The sequence below is a fragment of the Ambystoma mexicanum genome, chromosome 6q (genome assembly GCF_040938575.1).
Source record: "Ambystoma mexicanum isolate Mex_15411 chromosome 6q, UKY_AmexF1_1, whole genome shotgun sequence".
NCBI classification, from domain to species: domain Eukaryota; kingdom Metazoa; phylum Chordata; class Amphibia; order Caudata; family Ambystomatidae; genus Ambystoma; species Ambystoma mexicanum.
In genome coordinates, this window is record NC_090937.1 from 158,054,731 (window position 1) to 158,078,025 (window position 23,295).

Below are 23,295 nucleotides of genomic sequence, written 5' to 3' on the forward strand. Positions count from 1 at the left end.
TATGATAGCGTTAGATGGGATATCATTGGGAGTACTTAGACTTAGGCATTTGAAGGCAAGACCAGACATGATGTGAGCACCTGGGCATACTATGACAATATCTGACGATTGATGAGTGGACCTGGACAATGATATGAATGGTCACTAAGTAAACATATGGGCCCAGAGCTAGTAAAATGTGGAATTCTTTCGAACTATGCATGACAAAACCTGGCAAATGCAATGTGAACCTACCAACATGATGCCAGCACCCAACAACGGGGATGCCTATCTGGGCATATGAAGGCAAAAGCTAGTGTAATGTGTGAGCACTTGTGCATATCATGGCACTTGCAAGAAAATGATGGGAAGAGTCTGGGCACGTGTTAACAATACCTAGAAAATATTGTGACTACCTGGCCATATAATGCTATATCTAACAGATGATGTGTGTGTATTCGCGTATACAATGGTTACAACTAGCAAATGAAGGGAGTACCTAGGCATAGGAAGGTTAATACTTGAAAAGTGGCGCTGTTACCTGGGCATACCTGGAAAGTGGCATGCGTTACTGGGCATTTGATGCCAACATTTGGTATAAATGTTCATTACTTTCAATATTGTACTATTAGGGAATAGATGATGAATGGCAAATGTTGAGAGTATCTGAGCCTAGGGAGGCAATAATTGCCATAGAATTGCAATATACCTTATGTCTGCGTATGCACCCGCACCTTTACTGTCTCAGTGCGCATATGCGACTTTGGTAAGGGCTTTTCATTGCATAATAGGTACATGTTCACCCACATGAAAGCTTATCCCGTTGGCTGTTATAGAAATCACTGAACTGCCAAGACCTCGTATTCTACTCTCGCGCGTGATCCTGCTGCCCATCCCTCCCTGCCCTTTCTCTCCATTAAGTATCGTAATTCAAAATACAGGCGCTTTATTTCAATCCTTTCTAAGTCCTGGAAAATAAGATTTGGGTATGTTTTCCCTTTCGTGATGATTGATCTACCATCAGTGCTCCAAATGCATTATGAGTTTCTTGCTCATTCACAGGTTCATGTTTTTTGAAGGTGTGTACTATACTTTTACGCCCACCTGCGCGACATTGAACCACACGAGAATCTCTTGAAGAAATCTACAACCAAGAGTCAGGAGATGACAATACACCAAACCCTCCCTCTTGACCCTTCCCCTTATCACTCAACTAACCCATTATCTAACTGATATCTAACTTTGCTGCGTCTCATACTACTAATGCCATACCTGTGATACCTGCTGTGCCCATGTAATGAACTTGTTTTCTATCCTGCAGAATACGTTACCATACCTGTAGATTATGTTACTGTATTGTTTATCACCTGTTATGTATTTATGTACGCAACTGTAACCAAAATGCGCCCAGATACCCTAGGGTGTGATGCGCTTTATACATCAATAAACAAACACCTGCATTACAAAAAGATCGTTCAACCTAGCACTTCACTCACTCCCTTCAGATGACCCACAAGGTCTACTGCACGTGACACACTCCCACCCTACCCACCCCCTATCAGCAACCTCCACCTCAATCCATGCTTCGCAACCCAGGGCTGTTCTTATGGGCTACCTGTGCCCATCCATCTGCATCACAAACAAAACAGAGTGTTCATATGGACACACAGGTAACAAGTTCTTCCGACCTGCACCCATCACCACTACAGGTGTTTCCGCACCTGCATTTCTCGCTTTTTAATACCCCTTTTTTGCGGCTCCATGCTCAGTGAGGCCAACTTTTTTGGCAGGAGGGCAGTATATTGGACCCCTTACCTTACAGACGTACTCGCCCATTTTAGTGAACTATTGGCGTCTGAGAGTGAACATGACAATTGCATGTCTACAAAATCAAATGGAAATGTGGACTTGGTGCTAAGAAGTCATATTTTAACATTGTGTATCATTCCAGATGTTATATATGGTACTGGATAAACAAAACATGTATTTAACTGAATTTCTTGTTAGAAAAACACACAGGGAATTTACAACATAAGCCCCAAGGGGACAGGGGACGCACCTTGCTCCTTTACATAACTATGGGGCAAGTCCACTGTTATATTTCACACTATGAATGCTGCGTTTGAGATTGTAAGTACAACGCAAGCAGGACAATTGTGATATTTAAAGAAAAGGAAAAGAAAGCAAGACCAGCTTAAATTCCTTTTTTCTTTTCTTGATAAACAATAAGACAAAGCTCGCACTGTACAATGCTCCAGTTAGTGGCAGATGCTGTAGCACAAGAGAAAACTAAAGGAACACATTAATATCGCATCCTTTTTTACATTGTCCTTCCTCCTCCATTATTGAATATACCCATGTTAGTATATGCTTGAGGAGGAAAGTGGTACGTCATTAGCCACACTGTGCGCTGAGCGGCTACAGGGTATGCTGGCTGAAGTCCTACTCGGAGCATACCTTGAAACCTAACGAACTGGCAACTTTTCCAAAGTCAACCAAACTACAGTGGCAAAAAGTACCCCTGTATAATGTGTAGAGAGAAAGCTCTAGACAAATGTCGCTTGAGCCATACAATTCCTTCTCTACTCAGGAACCAGGAATAGGGCATACGGGAATGCCGAGCAATGGTACAACGCATGTCACAATTGGGTTCTTTATGGTTTTCATTAGCTTAAACGAATACAAGGTCATTGGTTGAATAAACAGACATAAGAACTCAGAAGGGAATATTCTAGAAAAGTTCTGTGTAATAGTATCAAGGAAGGGGCAACACAAATTGGTGTATTTGAGGTGCTTCCCGCACATCAGGGTGGTGACGTCTGCCACCAAATGTTTTAACACTAAACTTGCAAGTCTCCGTCTCTCCAGCGATGCCCTAATTGATAAAGCATAGCGGAAAGCTAATGAGAAACCAAGTCTTGAAAAGTCATTTAACTTCCTGTCTAACCCTATGCTACAAAAGAAAGCTTTGGCCAATACATTTTTCATAAATCTAAGCTTTTAAAAGTCCAGATCTATGCTAGAAGCCAGCATTGAAGAGATGCTCCATTAATAGTCCCTCTTGGGAGAACAGGTCCCTTGTCAGCACAGCTTTTCCTAGTCCTCATCACAGCCCGTTCTTCTCTCAACACATCATCTTCCCGGGCTTACATACAGCCTCTGGATTGCAGCGCAATCTTCGTAGGTCTCTCTATGTCCTCTGGCTCTCGGTTCATCTGTCTTTGATCTCTTCATGGCCTCTGCTTCTCAGCTGAACTCTCTTAGCTCTTCACAACCTCTGATGCTGAGCACAACACCCAGACTGACAATAATCTCACCCTCCTGGCAGGGGTTCTTCTTCTCATGCTTCTTCAGAAGGTGTTCAGTTGGGAGGACCTCCCTCTTGCTTCACTTCCTTTGATGCACCCTCAGCCTACCACTACTCTTCATGGCGTGGTTTCTGCCAATGTATCTGCCGGAGCATTGGCTGAACTATGGACATCAGGCAAGCTCCGTTCTTCCAGGCAGCAGTCTCCCTGAGTATTGAGGGCTTGGTAAGTAGCATGTCTGCTTCCTCCCTGCCTTCACCATTCTATGGTCGTCTCCAGCTTTCTTCATAGTACAGGGAGCAGGGTATCTAGGGTGATTGATTGTGCTTAAAGATGGACATTCCCAATGGCTCCAGTTATAACCATTCAAAGATCATTAGTAAAAACTTTTTAGTCTTTTGTTAATGCTATGCATGTTTCCAATTATTGGCTGTCTGATCACACTAAATGGTTTTGAACAAATTCAAAGACCTTCAAAGATGTTAAAAGTGTGTTGGGGCCCTGGTGAAATCGGAAGTATCTCTAAATGCAATTAACCACAAAAAATACTATCAAAAATACCAAAAACTAATTTCCACTGAAATTCAGTAAACGGGCATGTTGCGTGCACATATTAATTATGAACAGCTTGACATCCCGTCTGGACTTTGCCAGTCAGGGGGTCAATGAGCCCAGCCCTACTGGATAACACTGTCAAAACGGCCTAATTCTATATCTTGCAGATTTTATTTATTATTTATTTATTCAATATTTATAATGCGTGTATACAGCAAATGGGGTTTCAAGGTACATATTAGACCAAACTGGGCAAACACAACCCTGCCCAAACCATTTATTTGGTTTGCACTGCGAATTGACACTTGACATCACATTGTGCCTTAAAATCACACACCGTTACAAAATAAATCATTCTTCAACATATAATAAATACATCGACCCGTTTTTATACAAACGTTTCATTAAGAAGTGCATTTCATCAATGACAATGTATTTCCTGTGTGGCAGCTGCCACATAGAAAATTGACATGATTAAAGTACACCTCGATTTTAAGACCAGAGATGAATTTAGGCTAAAACTGGCTTTTTGTAACGTTAATTAGAAATGTCAGTTTCCTCAATCAATCTAGGCTTTAATTAGGTTGACGGGGGTGCATGTGTTCATGATCATTCCTTCAAAACTAGATACTGGGCCTCATTACGACTTTGGCGGTAGCCATGCCCTTGCTGCCACCAAAACCGGGTCCGGGTTCCCTGAATGGGGAATTACTGGGCCATTCCAAGTTTGGGGGGCCCGGTAATTCCTCCTTCAGGGAACGCGGGCCTGGACCTTCCCCATTCCCATTCGAGCCCCCTTAGGGCTCAATGAGAATGGGTGCAAGGAGCTAACAACGTGCCGATTACGACCAGTCCATTGTTAGCTCCCTGGTCCCCTGGCGGGACCCGGTTTTACCAAGCGTCCTTATCGGGTCTCGCGAGGGAACCTCGTAATCAGGCGGAATGGGTTTAACGGGTCCACATCCATTTGCAGCACCCGTTATCCCATTCTGCCAGGGTCGTAATGAGGCCCACTGTATTCTAGCCCTTGGAATTAAGGATCAACTATTAAAACTGACAGTAGCTTTATGATGTACAAGCATTTGAACATTTTGCTATCACTGTGGAAGCTGATCTTCTGTCATGGAAACTTGTGCTCTAGAGTAAACTAAATGCATTAGACTGCTTGACATTAAAGAGGGGGTCCTAATGATCGCCAATCACGCGATAGGAATATCTCTGCGGCAACCTTCATTATTTCAACAATGAAATGTAGATAAGATGCTGCCAGTTGCAATATTTCCCAGATCCCCAGAAATTGACCACAGGAACAGACCACCCGCCCCATAAAGTCTTTCCATGCCCACTTTGATGTAATAGGAATGCCCACTTACCGGGGACTGCTGGATCCCTGGCTGCATTGGGAATGGCGGTATCATTGGTATGTTCCCAAAAACGTTGTCAACTGCTTGAAACTGACAAGGAAGGTAAAGAGGGTTAAACAAGAGCAGATGTAACATTTCAAAAAATGTACAAAACATGAAGGGCGTGTCCCATGCTGCGGTGAAAACCATTTCTCTGTTTGGGGGCTTGGAGCACCTCCACACCCCCTCCCCCCAGCCAAATTGATGCACATCGAGGTATAACGCACAACGTATCTCTTTATGCTTCTTTGGTAAGATTAATTAAACAAATGATGTGTTATTTGAACAATATACTCCAAGGAAATAAGCAGTGCACTTTGCCTGCACAAAGCGATTCTGGGCTACAAGCAGTATACATCACGTTTGACTTAGTTGCTCATCCAAGCTCATTTTAGTCTCTATGCATTTTATTTAGGAAAACAGGTGAGCTAAACATGTGTACTCTCTGTAGACTTGTGTAAACGTTTCTTTTCATGGCTTGCGAGCTACTGCCATTGGTTGTACTTCCACAGGAAGTGATACGCTAAGAAAACCACTGCAATTTCAGGGACTTGTACTAAAAAACACTCTTTTAAGTGAAACAACTCAAACCAAAATGAGGAGAAGGATATACATGAGGTGATATAGGATGCTGCCTAATAGCGACTTTGGAAGGTAATGCAATGCAGCCATATTGCCTTGCTTTAGAAATGTGCCTGTCTCCAATCTATGTTTTGACTCTCTATCCCTTCTGCTTGACCTGGCACTCTGAAGCAGGTGTTTCAATTGCAGTATAGATCCTTACCTTACATATTGTAAACTTAAAACATGAAATCATCAAACCATACCAAATAAAATGTCCAAGGCATCAATTAAGCTGAGTTAAGTTAAGGAGACTACTTTGAATGCAGCTTTGATCTGGGACCTCAAATACCCCCTAGTTTGCGCATGTCTACCATCTGCCATCTTTGTTTTTCAGCCCCATTGGTTGAGGTGTTGCAGTACCTGCATCTCTGTAAAGCTAATAAATGCTAAATTACCGAGAGCACGCCACTCACCTTCTCCTATGCACCATATGTGGAATATCTTTAGCTGGCAATGGATAACAAGATTACACACTAAACAAAACCTATTTACAATAAATATGATAATCTTCTTCATAGCGAATTTCAATGAGGAATACCCCCATCTAGAAATGTCTCTCACTGAGGGACATTGGTAAAAAAAGACCCAAAACTGCATATGCTGAGCAGAAGCCTCATTCCCCAAAGTGCCATAGAGATTAACACATCATCACTTTTCTACACCATCATTGGGAATAAGTGGTACTTTTCTTCTTTCAAAGATTGCCTACTAATACAATGACGAGGTTTCATGGAGGATTAGTCCTGAAAACGTAGCCAAGACATACTTTCATTGTTCAAAGTCTCTGCCCCATTCCACAATGCAGTGGTGTCTATGGTCATGTACCCAAGGTGTCCAGACTGGCTGCACCAATGCAGGCCAGTCTAGTCATGCAAGAATTCTCACCATGCTGGCTTTACCCTTGCTGCTAGAAAAACAAATGGTATGCAGCAGTAACAAAATATATTCAGACTGGCTGCTCCAATGTAAGCCAGTCTGGCCATGTAGTAGCACTTATCATGATGACCAGTACATTATAACATACATAGTAAGAACATATGTCCAGTTTAGCTGTACCAATGTAGGGCAGTCTAGACACTTAATAACATGTATCATTTTCGGGAATGCTTCTACTATTATTATCCAGCTATTTGTGATTTATGAATCAATACAGTGTAGACATAAGAAAAAAGCAAACTACCTTTTGAACATTCAAGAAAATGCCAATAGAAAACTTCTTCCTAAGCGCTTTCTAGTGTTGTGAATGCTCAAAATCTGACATTTCCTCAAGCACATCTTTCCATACAAAGTCGTATCACTGATACATACACAGCAGTGCCGCTGCTCATGTTATTGAGACAATGGACAAAGCATACAATGAGTAAAGCTGTGGGCAATAACAGGGCTATTTACCTGGCTGGGCTGTTGCAGTGGCGGTTGCTGTACTGTCAGATCCGGTACGAGCTGTGCTGGAGGTAGGCCACGGGCAGGGTGAACCTGTTGCTGTATTAATGGCACACATTTATCATAGTGTATAGGACCATCAGATTTAACTTGCCACATTTACTGTACGGTGCCTTTTTAAAATATGCATTAGGGCTACAGTGAACAATTTGGGGCTGCATTCAACATCATATCGTGATTTTGAATGCTGAATTTTCATTGGCTGCCATTGCAAGCTCCTTAGTTCTGAGGATAGGATCAATCTAAGCAAGTCGAGTTTAATTAGAGTCTTAAGCTGAACTCCTATTTTTAGACTATATAATCAGAAATCTTGTAATTATGGTGACCTCGGTTTTGAGAAAGGTTTGTGTGTCCAGGTTCCCAATTCTCAGTTTCAGCCACATTCGAAAAAAAGCGTATGGACAAATCAATTGTAACATACGCATGCGCATTGCTAACTACTAACTAAATGCACAAACAAAACACGTGAAGGTAGTTTATTGCCTATAAAGTGTAACCAGATTCTGTATTTAGGGGGTGTCACCGTTTTACACTTACATGATGTCATGGTTGTGTGTTTTCAAGTTCTAACTTAATAATAACTTTGGAACTTTTGTAGATGTTGAGGTTCACCTTTTCCAACTTGCCAAATTATAAAGTCAACTGAACATGAGCACAGAATGTAAATGTTATCTCTCTGTTCAAATAAGTGGTCACTGCATCCGTGAAATTACATATTCAGGGTTTCATACCCAAAAATCTGAAGATAGTAAGTTTAATCTCCAGTGGTTTCACTGTGAAGGTAAAATAAATATAGGTGTGAGGGTATGCAGGGGGAGCAGAAAGATGATTAGTGGGAGAAAGGAAGGGTGTGGGAGGGAACCCCAAAAATAAAAGAAAATACATGCCCGATGAAATTACTAGTATGAAACTTATAACTTTCAAATGTTTGGTGAAATCACAGATAACCATGCAATCATGAACTTTTACATCATGCATGCCTGGAGGCAGGTTAAACACTCTGCAGAAGCATATGTAGAGGTTATGCCTTGACAAAAGATACCCCTTAATGATATTGGATACCTTATTGTCAAGCTTGTTCCATTCTTTCTCACCCTCAATGCCAATTCACTGTCATGGACCAACCCAACAGAGGCAACTGAGGTGGTATTTATGTAATTGACAGTATTAATATTGTTATGGGAAGGCCCTATCTCTGATCCATCGTAGAATCTATTAAACAGTGGCAGAACATGTACAATCATAAACGAATGGGAAAAACATGTGGTTAACTCAAATGTTAAAGTGATTTATAAGCAGCTAATGAAGCACACCAAACTAGGGGTCCTCTGGACGGCAGTGGCACAGATGTGCTGGCCGGTACCCCAATCCAAAACCAGGTGGCTGCGCATGAAAGGATTTCTTTACTGAAAAGAATAAATCAGGATGTCTATAAATAATGTTGGTCATGTCTCAATGCACAGTTACTTTTCAAGACCATGTAAACTGCATGGACATCATTTGGGGGTTGCTAGGGGTCGTAGCTGCGATCCCTGGTGATTCCCCTGTGACCCCTGCTACTTTCTCTGTGACCCCTGGAACACAGGTCGGATTGCCTGTTCAGAATTAGGCATTTCCAGAAATGAATATGCTTTTCAATGTTACGATTTCCTCCAGGAGACTTAAAGTTTTACATTTTGATCCTTTCTTGTTGAGCTGCTCCATGCACTTGTATCTGCTCAGCAAGAAACACAATTCCATGACCCATGCTTCTGAGGTGAAGAAGAGGTTGGTTTTCTACAGACAAGGTTGCCTGGTAACAAGTTTTAAATGAAAAAAACTCGGGTCCTCACCCGTGTTTCTGTCACAGGCACGGCCTGCCACTCTCTGGATCCTGCTTCTGACTGAGATACTGGATCCACAGAGATACACTTGCAAACTGAAGTTAAGCAATGCTCAAAACATAATAAGATTCTATATATACATAATTCTGAGGCTTGTGGAATCTGCTTAGATCATATTCTATACATAGGTCAACATCTAGTGGAATCTGCAGAGTATTACATTTGTTGTTTTCGAAACTCAAAAAGGGACGTCGACAGGGTGTGCCTGTAAAACTATCCCTAGTGTGACGTCCACTGTACCCATGGTGCTTCACTCGTCGAGGTCCCTCAGATTGTTTTTTTCAGCCATCATTTTTCGGTCGCTTATAATGGAGTTCCTTTTGGCTATCGCCTTAACTTACAAAAAATAAATAATGAAACCTAGTATATTCTTTCTGTCCTTTGTTAGCCATTCTCCCGCAAGACCTCTGGCAACCGCATCAAGGATGAACTACTTCAATCGTTGACTACTTTGGTTCATTCGTTAGTCTCCCTCAAAGAATGCATATTCCCTTCTCTACCCACTTATTTCGCCAGGCTGCCTTCCCCATACACAATGGAGAATACACCTTTCATGTTTTGCCCATCCTGTAACCGTAAATTCCCTTGCAAAGACTTGCACCGGGTCATTACGAGGGACAGTGCAAATCGTACAAGCTGTTAAAGCTGTTCAAGCCCAAAACCCTTAAGGACCACAAAACAAAGCGCTGGGTCCACCATGTCATGTAGGCTGAGGCCACCATGGAAGTTGAGGGAGCATCCAGTGACTGCAGCATCGACGTCTACTGTGACAAAAAGCAGGCCTGCAGTTCTGCTATGGGGATGACACCCAGTGGCAGTAGCACGACCAAAGCACACCACGCAAAACACACCTCCCATGGCTGAAAGTTGACCCTAACACCGACCGGAAAGTCACACACGGTGTCAAGGGGGAGGTCCGACAGTTCCCTGTCCTCTGGGCCATCGCGCTCACGATCGCCTCACGACAAGCACCCAAAACCAACAGACAGGTCAGTTTCTGATGCTTTGTCAAAAAGCACAAAGTCCTCACACGCTGACTTCCAAGCGGCGAAAAACGCATCAACGGCCCTCCATGCGTGCCAAAAAAAATGAATGTAAAAAAATACGTGAAAGGCCCAAACGACACAAAGCTAAAAAATTAGTGAGCTCATTAAGAAACATGTCCCAGACCAAGTATTGAAGAGTTGGACCGCAATGAACCACAAGCCTTCAAAAACACAGGGTAAGGGCTCTAATTTAGGCACTATGACGTTTGGGGAGGGCAGAAAACCAGCACCAGAACCAACATCCACCCCACCTACCACCCCAGTTTTCCCAAGTTCATCTCAATAGTCAGCAGAGATGATTGATAAGGTCATGAGACGGATGGCGTTCTTAGCCAATTTCTTTGATGACCACCCAGAGGTCTTAGTAAACCGTCACGGTGCCCCACAGAGCGGACCAGCTACTACTCAGAGTTGGGTGGCCAGTTACACAGCCCCCCACAAAGAGAGGCTGCACAGACACCACACAAGCTCCCATCTCACAGCAGGATTTAGGGCAGTTTGTTTATTGTGACACCATGCAAGACTTCCAGGACATTGAAACCTACACTGACCCAGAAGATCAAGGGGACATAGGTGATGGCAACTAATTTTACAATGATGATGACGATGACTACGTCATACAGTCACCAGATCACTCAGACACACTGGTGGCAGACTCACCAGTGGACAATCAAAGTCAATACAATGCCCTGCTCCTAAAAGCAGCAGAACACTTTAAAATTGATACACAAGAGACACAGGTGGACAAGGACTTTGTTGAGAACATACTGGGAGATAACAAGTCTGCTACCCAATTCATTCCCCTATTTCAATCAATACAGAGGAAAATCCAACCCTCTCTAGTTATTCCAAATTTAACACAGGCAGTTAACCCGCACATTGAGAAGGGGACAGTTAAAACCAGACTCCTCAGTGATTACAACTACTTGGAAGAGAGCAGGAACACCTCTAGCTTCTTCCGAAGCCCCTCTGGATACGTAGAGTAAAAAGATGTATACTTTTGGGAGGAAGGTGGCCTCTTCAGGAGTTTACCATACTAGAATCACTAATAATACCACCTTATTCGTTAGCTACAACTGTCACAAGTGGGATGAGATGGCCGAGCAAATAGCTTCAGTCCCAGAGCCCCTGAAAATGCAACTGTCACTCTCCATCGCAGATGGTAAACGAATTGCAAACTGCATCCCCAAGAACAATTTAGATGCAGCAGACAATGTAGGGAGAATAATAGCAGAGGGCACATTGATCAAATGCCATGCGTGGCAATGCCAGTCTGGCTTCAAGCTCTAGACTCAGGCTACCCTTCTTAATATGCCCATAGAGCCAAACATGTTCTTCAGCAAAGCAGTGGAAGACGCTCTAAAGAAAGCATTGAAAGAATACGACACCCTAAAATCTTTAGGGCAACTAACCAATAAACCGCCCAGCCAAAGAGGGGGCTACAATTTTCGCTGCTTCAGAGGTCAAACTTCACAACGGGGATCAGTTTACAACCAGAGTCAAAGCAGAGAAGGTCTTGCATCAGGGTAAGATCCTCCTCCTCCAGAGGTGGCTTAATGCCCCCCAAACAATGACCACCTGTTACAGGGTCCCTCCCATGCTACTCCAGTTAGAGGCCCCATTTCATACTTTACCCACCTATGTGACGGAATCAACTCAGACAAGTGGGTACTTTCAACCATGGTGGGAGATTATTGTGTAGAACTGCTACAGCAACACGCCAACCTTCCACCAAGACAAAGGAACACCTCCAAGGAAGAACAGCGTATCCTGCTGGAAGAGGTGACTGCGCTGTTCTTAATGGACACCATAGAAATCATCCCGGCGAACCAGGTAAACAAGGATATTTATTCAATGTAATTCCTTGTGCCAAAAAAGGTCCTCATGATGCACCCTGTCTTAGATCTGCGCCCTACAAACACCAATATCAAGCCACAGAAATTACGCATGACAACGCTACAGGACGCAATCCCACTTCTAAAGCGGGGGGCCTACATGGCAACCTTGGATATGAAAGATGCATACTTCCAAAGTTCCAAGCGCACGGAAGATTATTGCGTTTCAAAATAGCGAACCAGCACTACCAATTTAAGGTGCTGCCTTTCGGCATAGCATCCGCTTCAAGGGCATTCACCAAGGTTCTGGTTGTGGTGGTGGTGCACCTGCGCAGGGAATCAATCCCTGTATAACCTTATCTGGAAGACTGGCTAATCACAGGAGAAAATCCCCAAATTTGCAAGCAAAATACCCAAAGAACGAACAATCTACTTTTTCAATTAGGTTTCTCAATCAACGAGCAAAAGTCAAGCCTTGTACCAGACAAGACCAAACAGTTCCTAGGAGCTGTCATAAAAACAGAGGAGGGTCTAGTCTTTCTGTCGAAAGAAAGAGCACAAAACATACTGCTGCAAATACCTCAGTATCTAGCTGGTCGCCAGATAACCATACGCAAAGTAATACGCTTGCTCAGGATAATGGCATCAAGCATTTACATTGTCTCACATGCACAATTAGTTGGCAAAACTGGTCTCAGGCAAGTGGTTAGTGGGACGATATAGTGGTCATTTTGCCACCCTTAGTAGAAGCTCTACCCTTGTGGACAAAGGAAAACCAATTGAAGGGAAAACCCTTCCAGGACCAGGCAGTGCAAGCGCTTGGCACAACAGATGCATCACTCACCAGGTGGAGGGCTCATTACCTACATCTCAAAACACATGGTCTTTGGACTCAAATCACAGCACAGAACCACATCAACCTTCTGGAAATTCTAGCAGTGCTCAAAGCATTACAAGCCTTCCAAGCACACCTGACAAATCAAACAGTACAAATACTTACAGACAGCACCACTGCAATGTTTTATATAAACAAGCAGGGAGGCAGACATTCTCCAAGTGTGTCCAGGATAGCACAAAAAATATGGAAGTGAGCACTTAAGTGGGGCATGTTCCTAATATCACAACATGTTCCAGGGGAACTCAATTCTCTAGCGGACTCACTAAGCACAGATTCTCTACCAGAAGAGCACGAGTGGTAACTCGACAAAGATATCATAGACTAGTTTCACACAATGGGGCTTCCCCCTGTTGGACTTGCTCGCAACAAGAGAAAACAAACAATGCCCAACTTCACATCCAGGTTTCCCCAACACGACTCCCAGGGGAACGCCCTGTGGATGAACTGGTCAGGGAAATTTGCCTACACTTTACCCCCAACTCCACTAATGAGCAAAGTGGTGAACAAGATTCACTAGGAACAAATGACATTAATCCTAGTTGCTCCCATGTGGGCGAGACAACCTTGGTTTCCACATCTGCACAAATTGGCGCTGTGCAACCCTATCATACTCCCGTGCTCATTCAGCATGCTCACACAAGACGTGCGGACGTCATTACACCCTTAACCTCAGTCTATGAGCTTGGCAGCTTGGCTCTGGAAGTAATAGAGTTTGGCCATTTGAATCTACCTCAAAGGTCTATGGAAATCCTCAAAGAGGCACGTAAACCAAACACTAGACACTTTATTTTAACAAGTGGAAGAGATTTGTAATTTGGTGCAATTCAAAACAAATTAACCTAATAGAATGTACCCCATCAGACATTCTTCATTACGTGCTTCACTCACTGGACTCAGGGCTAGTATTTAACTCAATGAAAGTTCACCTAGCGGCTCTATCCGCGTACAGCACTTTGCAAAGTCAGGTGTCCTGGTGGAAAATCACGGTCATTAAGGCATTCATGGAGGGAGTACAAAGACTCCACCCTCCTATTTCAAACCGACCACCAGGTTGGGACCTTAATGTAGTACTTGCAAAGCTCATGGGACCCCCCCTTTAAGCCTATGCATGAATCCAGCCTTAAACACCTCACGTATAAAACAGCTTTTCTGGTGGCTATTACAACCATAACGAGTGTCAGTGAACTGCAAGCCTTGTCAGTGAAAAACCCTTTATTTTTTATCCACAAAGACGAATTGGTATTAAGAACACACCCTAGGTTTTCACCTAAGTTCATTGCAAAGTTCCATGTATATCAAGCCACCCAACTACTAGCTTTTATTCAAAATCCATCAGGCTCAGCTGAGAAAAACTACATACACTAGATGTAAGGAGGGCAGTCCTTTACTATGTAAACAAGACCTGACCGCTAAGGAAAACAGACCAGCTGTTTGTCTCCGTAGCTCCGGGCAGGGAACGAGACCGCATTTCCAAAAACACCATCTCCAGGTGGATAGTCAGATGCATACAACTCTGCTACTCTCTGTCAAATGAAACACTGCCTTTTATAGCAAGAGCTCACTCCACCAGGGGTACAGGAGCTACTTTGGCTTTTATCACAAATGTTCCGCTGGGTGCCATTTGCAGAGTAGCTGCATGGAGCTCTATCCACACTTTTACTCAGCACGACTGCATTGACACTCACGCTAAAGTAGATTCTCAGGTGGGACAAGTGGTGCTAAAACATCTATTTTCCGCTGTACCTTCTCACAACCCACCACCTTCTCCAAACACTGCTCACTAATCTATGCATAGCATGTGATCTAAGCAGATTCCACAAGCCTCAAAAGTAATACATTACTCACCGTAATTGTATTTCTGATGCTTGTATCTGCTTAGATTCACATGCGCCCACCCTGTCTCCCCTTGGAGTAATGATAATGATGTGTTATTTGAATAGCGCCTTAATCCAAAACGCTTTACAGAGCACATATTTACATACAATAACACCCAACTGAAATTGGTACTCATTTATCGACCTCGGAAAGATGAAAGGGTGAGTTGGCCTTGCTGGGATTCAAACCTGCGACCTGCAGATCACGCTCAGATTGCAGCAGAGCGCTCAACCTGCTGAGCTATCTAACCGGCTACAGTAGAAGGTGCATAGATGTTTACAGGGCCTTATCTGATACATAATCTGCTTTACTACACCTGTACTCACGCTACATTTCATGCAACCTCATGTCAGAAACAAAATAATTTGAGGGACCTCGACGCTTGAAGCACCATGGGTACAGTGGACATCACAGTAGGGATAGTTTTACAGGCACGCCCTGTCAACGTCCCTTTTCAAGTTTCGAAAACAACTGTAATACTCTGCAGCTTCCACTAGATGTTGGCCTATGCGTAGCATGTGAATCTAAGCAGATACAAGCATTAGAAATGTGATTACGGGGAGTAATGTGCATAGCATGTGAATCTAAGCAAATACAAGCATTAGAAATGTGATTACGGGGAGTAATGTGCATAGCATGTGATTCTAAGGAAATACAAGCATTAGAAATGTTATTACGGGGAGTAATGTGCATAGCATGTGATTCTAAGCAAATACAAGCATTAGAAATGTGATTACGGGGAGTAATGTATCCCATATATCCACGAATATTATTCAAATTGTGTGTATGTGTGTTTACATAAAGTGGGCCTGATTTACAAAGCGTTTTTCAATGGTATTTGTCCTTTTAAACACAGGTTTGTTAATCAGGCCCTGTGTGTTCTTGTGTTCGTGCATTTCCTAGTGCCTGTAGGTTTGAGAGCATGTGCTGCCCCCTGTATCACCCTTCTTTGTGCATTGCTAAACAAGAGCTGTAAAACATATATCAATGCAGAAGTGTTGCCCAATGTACTTGCAAGCAATAATGCATTACATCAACACCATGTAAAACCTGCTACATTCACTCCCAAAGGCTACAAAATATGCAGCAGAATATGTACGCAACAGCTGAGCACATTACAAACATCTTCCTCATATCTCAACCAGTCTTTGCTCATAATGTGATATTGTGTGTAAATAACTTCTAACCACTTGCATATGTTCATAACTGCATGCAGAAACTGTGCTTATTGGTGAATACGTGTTCTTGTTCATCGCACAGCTTATAGGCATTTTCAAGTGCTTTCAATAAACGTGTCACTTTAATATCATCCGATAAGATAACTCAGCGGGCTGAGCACTGACTGCTGCTGGTTCGAGTCCCGGCAAAGCAAAGACAACTCAGCCTTTCATTCTTCCAAGGTAGATAAATGAGTACAGCAGTAGTGTGATATTGTATGTATATATTTTCTATGTTAAGTGCTATATAAATAAAACATCATCATCATTAATATTACGTCACACTTTTGTAATGGATGTTTTTATGCTCTTCTGCTGTGTTTCTCTTACAAACACTAGAGATTTACAAGATTGGAAAAAATACAATGACCTTTATCCAGGAACCCGTTTTAAATATCCCTGCAAAGTCTCTTTGCAAACGGATTTCGTCCCTGCAATAGGAAATTTGCCACATCCCCTAGAACAGTCTCAGGCGGCAAGGCTTAATAAGCCAAAGGGAAACAATTTAAAACAAAATGCCCCGAAAGATGTAGGAACTCCATAAAAAAAACACAAGAATGGGGTGGGGGGTTGCTTGGGAAGTTACAAAGCGAGTTTTGTATTACAATTCATAACATCACCACTTTACAGGGTGGTAAAAGGAGGCAAGCAACATGCCAAAGTCCACTAGCTGCCCCTTCTGCATGGAGGTAAATGGGTGGGGGGCCGGCAATATGCCCATGTTCTATAAAAGCACCCCTCTGCAAAGAGGTTAAGGAAGGAAGAAAGTACACTCACTGACATCCTAATACAGAACCCATTTGCAAACAGGTAAAGGGAAGCTGGCACTGTGCCCATTTGCACTTTGTTGGGAGGTCAAGGCAGGCAGCACAACAAAATTCCCATACAACACCCCTCGGCCGGGTGATAAAGGGAAATATGTGCAGCATTTAACTACCATAGCCGCACAACTCTGCCGGGAAGTAAAGCGGAGTGCGCACTGCACCTAAAGGCATTAATAGCACCCTCTGCAGGAAGATAAAGCAAGGTGCATACTGCACCTAAAGGCAGCAACAGCTCCCCCTGCAGGAACCTAATAGAAGTCTGGAACCAGGCCAGCACACTGAGGGGCTAGGATCACACTGGATCCTGCTAAGGATTGGGAAAAGGATCTTAGAAGGAAATGCCAGGTGCTGCCAGCTTTACTGTCTGCCACCTCTAACATTAAGCACTTCCGCATACAGTTGAGGTGATGGAAATGGATATTTGGAGGGTATGTAATAGACCGATATTACACGGTGTGCACGTGGATGCCTAGGGCAAGCCTGGCATATATCCCTGTGGGCACCTTCAGCATGAAAGCATGTTCTGTGAGGTAACATGTTTTGTTAGACCCATTTTGTATGAAGGTGTGTTTTGCCATGCACTGATGGGAGGTATATAGCTGAGACTTCTGGTTTTCTTTGTGCACAGTCAGTGTAAGGATTTGATTTGCATAGCAGTGCCAACCTCTGTTTCTGAAATGGTCCTCATGATTTTTCTTTGGGCGTGGGCAGCATGAAAGTGTCTTGCAGGATGCACCACTGTTTGTGTGCTGTTAGCAACCTTTCATCTATTTGAGTTTTTCGGTTTTCCCCTTCTGAACTGACCATAGATTGGGTTTCCCTTTAGCCAATTTTTCTGGGTGTGTGCCTTGGAATGCACCTTTGCACCCTTCTGTGCTTTTTTGCGCAGAGCAATTTCGGGAGGGCTTTTATACACCTAAAATTGGAGGATTTGCAAGCCAAGACAGTCTTATTATTTAGTTTTGGAGCTTGTGTGACACTGGTCTGAGGGGGCTGCCTGAGGACAGAATTGCCTTGGCTCTGATTGTTGAGGATATCCCGCGATGGGGTTATGATGTTGTTTTTGTTGTTACAAGGAACTGAGGGAATTTTGCTTGAGGCTTTTCCTATTTCGCTCTCAATTCAGTCCATGCAGTGGACACACATAAGTGCAGCATTGCACATAAACCATCTTCCAAACTGGTGCCTCACAGTGTATTGCAAATCGCTGGCAGTCCCACATTTGTGGCTGTTTGTGGGGCACTTTTGGTTTCTTGCCCAGGCTATCCCAATGCAGTACTGGCCCTGGTCAAAGCTTGCAGAGGCAAAGTAATAATGAAATTAAAGTGGGTTATTAGACCCCACTTTATTTTCGGATATCACCATATGTGGTTTTGGCTTTCTCTAATGGGCTATATCAGAACAGAGCTTCTATCTAGCTGAGCTATCTAATTGCAACACAGTATATTGTTTAATCAATTGTGCAGTTAAAAAGAAACATGTATTATGATATCTCCTGTTCCCTCCAGTCCTTTCTAAAACAAAATATAACACTATTATTATCGGGTTTACTAGTGGGCCATGACATATCCCTCCTTCTTCTACACACTGGAATAATAGGTGTTATATTAATAAGAAACAATCCCCAGAGTCAATGCATTACCCAGTGCTGTGGTATGCATATCTAAAACGATAAAGCTGGTGAGATAACTCACTGGGTTATGTGCTCTCTACTGGGATATATGTGTATTCTGCAGGTCACAGGTTTCAATCCTAGAAGGGTCTACTCAACCTTTCATCCTTTTGCCTTTTGAGGTCAACAAATGAGTATTACTCTTAGTTTCCAGGTAAAAAATAAATGTATACAAGAGTGTTTTATATAAAGTGCTTTGACAAAAGTGCTTTATTTAAGTAATTAGTTATTATAAGTGCCTACGTGTTAGCATTAATAAATTCAAGCATATGATCAGAATAATGTCATAGTGCATAATTACGAGTTGGGTGCAAAGGGATACTGGGCACTGTTAAGGACATCGGTGCCGGTAATCCCTTTGCGCCCTACTACGAGTTCGCGTAGTGGGTCCCTTCCTTAACGCCTGGTTTTACCCGGCGTTAAGGACGGGACCCCTTAAGGGACTTTAGAGCTAATAACGGTACTGCAATTTGCGGTATTGTTATTAGCGCCTTCCCATTGAGCCTTATGGGGGCTCAAATGGGAATGGGGAATGGCTTTTTCAATGGGGACTTACCGGTCCCGCAAAGGTCAGAATAGACCGGTAACTCCCCATTGAACCAGGGCGGACTCGGTACCTGTATTGGAGTTAGTCATGGCGCAAATAGAGCCATGATTACCTCCATACTCGGAATGAGGCCCATAAACCTAAATTAGTATTGCTTTAAAAAGTGTTTTTTGCTTCCTGGAGATACGTGTGAATCTTATTTTATACTGGCAAGTCTGAAGCTGAATGAGAGATGGTTGCCATTCCCTGGGGAGTTTGAGGCCTAATATCACCAATGGTAAAAGAAAATACCAGTCTTTGGTGATTTTGGATCATTTGAGGCTGATCTTTGCAAATGATGGAATCAATTACACAAGGGGCTGCACATATGATACATTATACAATGCATAAAACCCATTGAATGGCATTACTGGGGACTTTTGAGGCTACACTTCACACATGAGGGCATCAATTAGACATGTGAGGCTCTCCGTTATAGTGACCACATGAAGTGTATGAGGCATTAACTGACATTGGGTGGCATTACTGGACAGTAGAGGATGCATTCGGTGTGATAGAAGCAACTGGATACATAGAGCTGTAACTAAAATATGTTGATCGTACTAGGCTGTAAGGCTCTACATTTAGCATACTTTATTATGGCAGGACCTGGGAATTTGGGCCACATGATTACTAGACCTGACATGTGCAGCTATAATTGGTATGAGATGGCAGTAAATGGCCCTATGAGGCTGCAATGGCATATGCATGCCAGTGTCCCTGGTTTATGTTGGATCTACTGGGTCTACCACTGTCAGAACATTGCCCCCTTTATGGCATATCAAGGTAGAACTCTAGTTAAAATGATGTTGGTATATAAAAAGAGTTTTGCCTGCTTTAGTACCGGTTTGCTAGTTTATCAAATGTAAGTATATATTATTTTATTTATTCACCCTTCAGTCACGTAAGGTGATGTCATTGGGGTTAAATGTCAGGTGATGTCTTTCATGTGATGTCATCAGGGTCAAAGGTCATATGGCATCACTTCTGGTGATGTCATCAGATGTGTGATGTCACTTCTGCCACCCCTGGTATTTTGGTGAATTGACTTCCCTGCTAACCTGATGGAGGCATGCCCCACCTCTCAAATGGCTGCCATGGTACTAAATAAGGTAATAATCAATGTCTTGCCTTTTATGAACAAGAAGAAGGAACCCAAATTCACAAAGACATTGGCTTAGTAGTGGGAATGGCATGCTATTTACCATTGAAACCTAGTCATAAGATGTAGACACATGACACAAGAGCTGCATACAGGAAAGTCCCACATTATGAATTATTAAAGAATCAAATGCAAAACGAGGTTATTGAACTGCATGGGTTATGTGTAAAGCTACTGCTTAATAGACTTTTTTAAACCTATTTTTCCACCCTTGTATGTAGCACAGTCTTGATCTTCTTTTTTGTCTATGCACATTTCTCGATGTTAGTTCATATGTATGGCTTAACTGATTGGCATTGTTAATATTATTTTAAACACTGGGAGAGTTTTTACAAAAATGTGAAAAAATATCAATAGTCCTGTGGTCTCTTGCTTTCCTTCATAGGAAGGTTTATGTGATTTTTGAAGACTTTTAAAACTTGTTTTAATACTGTACCATACTGTGGGAACAGGAAAAGTGACTATAACAATCACTGCCGCACAGGGAGGCACATGCCCTCCCTTGAAACAACATTCATTATAGGTTTAAAAGTGCTATTACATTTATTTTACACCCACAGTCAGACTCCAGCCACTAGTGGCCATGATGGGATGGGAGCCTCCATATTGCATTCTTTAAAGCACAATCTGCCCTTATAGTGTTGTCCACAATGGATTGGGGAGTACAACAAGTGGAGCACAGGAAACAAGTGGGCTCTTAGGGGCAATAAATACAGCAGAAAAGGGTGGTCGGTCACTGTGGAGGAGGCAGGGGAATAACTCTTACAGTCATTATCCTCCATACTTCTCTTCCCTTTATATGATAGGTCTGGCTTTTATAACACATCCAGTGCCATGACTTAAGGCTCCACCATGATGCCATGGGCCAATCATAATCCCTTTCTGCATTATGAAGCAGCTGATTGACATGGGAGTCCACCTTCAAGAGGTCTCGAAAAGAGCCACAGTTCCCTGTAACCCGGCCCAAAATTTCTGGGGCCAGTTTCATAGAGCCTTCTCCACCCTCCTAAAAATACTGCATACTTGGATAGAGCGAGCTGCAGAAACAATATGAGCCAGCCCATATTTTGATTAAATAGAGCAGCATTGCATTTTGGGAGAAGGCATGCAAGGTTAAATAATCAAGCAGAGGATTGCAAGAATGAAAGATATGTATTGTATTACTTTCCTCTGATAGAAAAAGGGAATCAAACCTTATCAGCGGTGAACATATCACAAAAAATCATGAGAATAGATTAAACTTGCACTTCTAATTGCTCAATGGAAATATTTGTGATTAAGGGCCTGATTCATAGAAAAGTGTGCATTGATCCCGCAAGGTCCCTGGATTGAAAATGACTTTGGCCATCGCTGCGAGCAAAGGATTATGTGCGTGATACACGTATTCAAGGAATTTTAACCGCAAAGTAACTCTATGCGCAAGTAGCGGCTGGTACGCCCATGACACACCCTCACGCAAAGCGAATCCAGCCACATATAGCAACCTATGCACCCTCCTCGTCTGTGAAGAAATGCACACCAGCAATATTGCGTGTGAACCCCGCAATCAAGGCAGCACCCCGGCGACACTGTGTGGGGTCACCATACTATTCACAGTGCCCCATCAATATGCGCACCATTTATCGTAACTGTAGTCAGTCGGTTGCAATCTGCTACTCTGCATAGGCACACCCCTAACTGCGATCGACACCCCAACTGCGTGCATGCACCCCTAAATTCACAATCGGACCTTACCTTTGCACAGTAATTCATATGCGATTGGGGCCTTGTGCCTGATCTGACCTGGTGTGTGATCGGAAGCTTTGCGTGCTGATTCCCCCAACGTCATGTTGCACGGTCAGATCCATGAATACGGTTGGTTTTGCATAGTGCTGGGAGTGCGATTTCTCGCGATGGCCGTCCCTTGACAAGCCCACACAATGCTTTGTTCTTCCACTTTCTGTGTGGAGAATGCAGAATATTCATGTCCCCCCCCCTATTTAAAATTCTGCGCAGGCCCGGCCCACACACCGTGTGGAGTCTCGCGCAAAGCACTTGACTGCATATCGGACCTGCACGTAGTCCCTGCAAAGGTCCGGAACAGTCCTTCAAAGCCGATTCCATGAATCGACGGAGGGGGTTTTGCCAACGGAACGGCGCACAAAGTCCCTATTTTCCATGCAAAAAAATCCATGAATCGGGCCCTTAGTCTTTCCAATTTATTCCTCACTTAATAACCGTTTACATTCACATTTTCTAAATTAAGTGTTAAGCAGCAGCAGCATTCAGAAAATAGAAAGGCTGTATAGTATTGCAATCTTACCTGTGTTTGCTGTTGCTCTGGGTTGTTTCCTAACATGTTATACAATTGCATCAGTTGCAACATCTGTGAGATGAAATATAAGAGCATGATTTGCACACGTTGAACTTTCAAAACAAACGAAAAGGACCAGTATCAGTTCAGAATTCTGCGTCTGATGAGATTGGATTTTTATTAACACGTAGCAATTTTACTTTTCTATTTTTTGTTTGTGTATTATTGTATTCTTGGATATTGGATTTTGCTATGTGAGGAGTCAGTGTTGAGTGGAAAAAGGTTGAAGCTACATTGATGGGCTGCTATTTTACTCTGCATTGTGAGAAATTTAGAAATATGTTTGCCCACAGTTTGCCCTTACTGCTTGCTCACATAACACTATATGTGTTGAAGATTTTTTGTAGATGCTCATGTTGTACAAGTACATGCCATCTTGAAGATGCACAGATCATCTCCAAAAGTCTGTGATCACCTCCAAATGTGGTCTTTGCTAAAATGGTCACAGCCCTGTTGTATAGATCTCTCAAGCTTTTTTGGGAAGAGTCAGATACACACCTTCACAAATGACTGCAATTTGTTCCATTTTGTATGAGGATGAAATTATTTTGATGGTAACCTTATTATAGTGTGGTGGTCGCTGCACTATGTTTAAGTATCTAGCTCTATAGGAAACCTGAAAATCGAATTGC

The 23,295-nt window shown here is 42.9% G+C and overlaps 1 protein-coding gene across 1 annotated transcript in view; it reads right to left on the minus strand.

Annotated features, from left to right (window-relative positions):
* Positions 1 to 23,295, minus strand: part of AMTN (amelotin) — a 43,160-nt gene that overhangs the window by 12,892 nt on the left and 6,973 nt on the right. Inside the window, exons 4-6 of the mRNA XM_069630582.1 lie at positions 22,613 to 22,675; positions 7,262 to 7,351; positions 5,216 to 5,296 (exon numbers count right to left, since the gene is read on the minus strand). Of these exons, the coding sequence (XP_069486683.1) occupies positions 5,216 to 5,296; positions 7,262 to 7,351; positions 22,613 to 22,675 (234 nt within the window). The remainder of the gene's footprint in view (positions 1 to 5,215; positions 5,297 to 7,261; positions 7,352 to 22,612; positions 22,676 to 23,295) is intronic.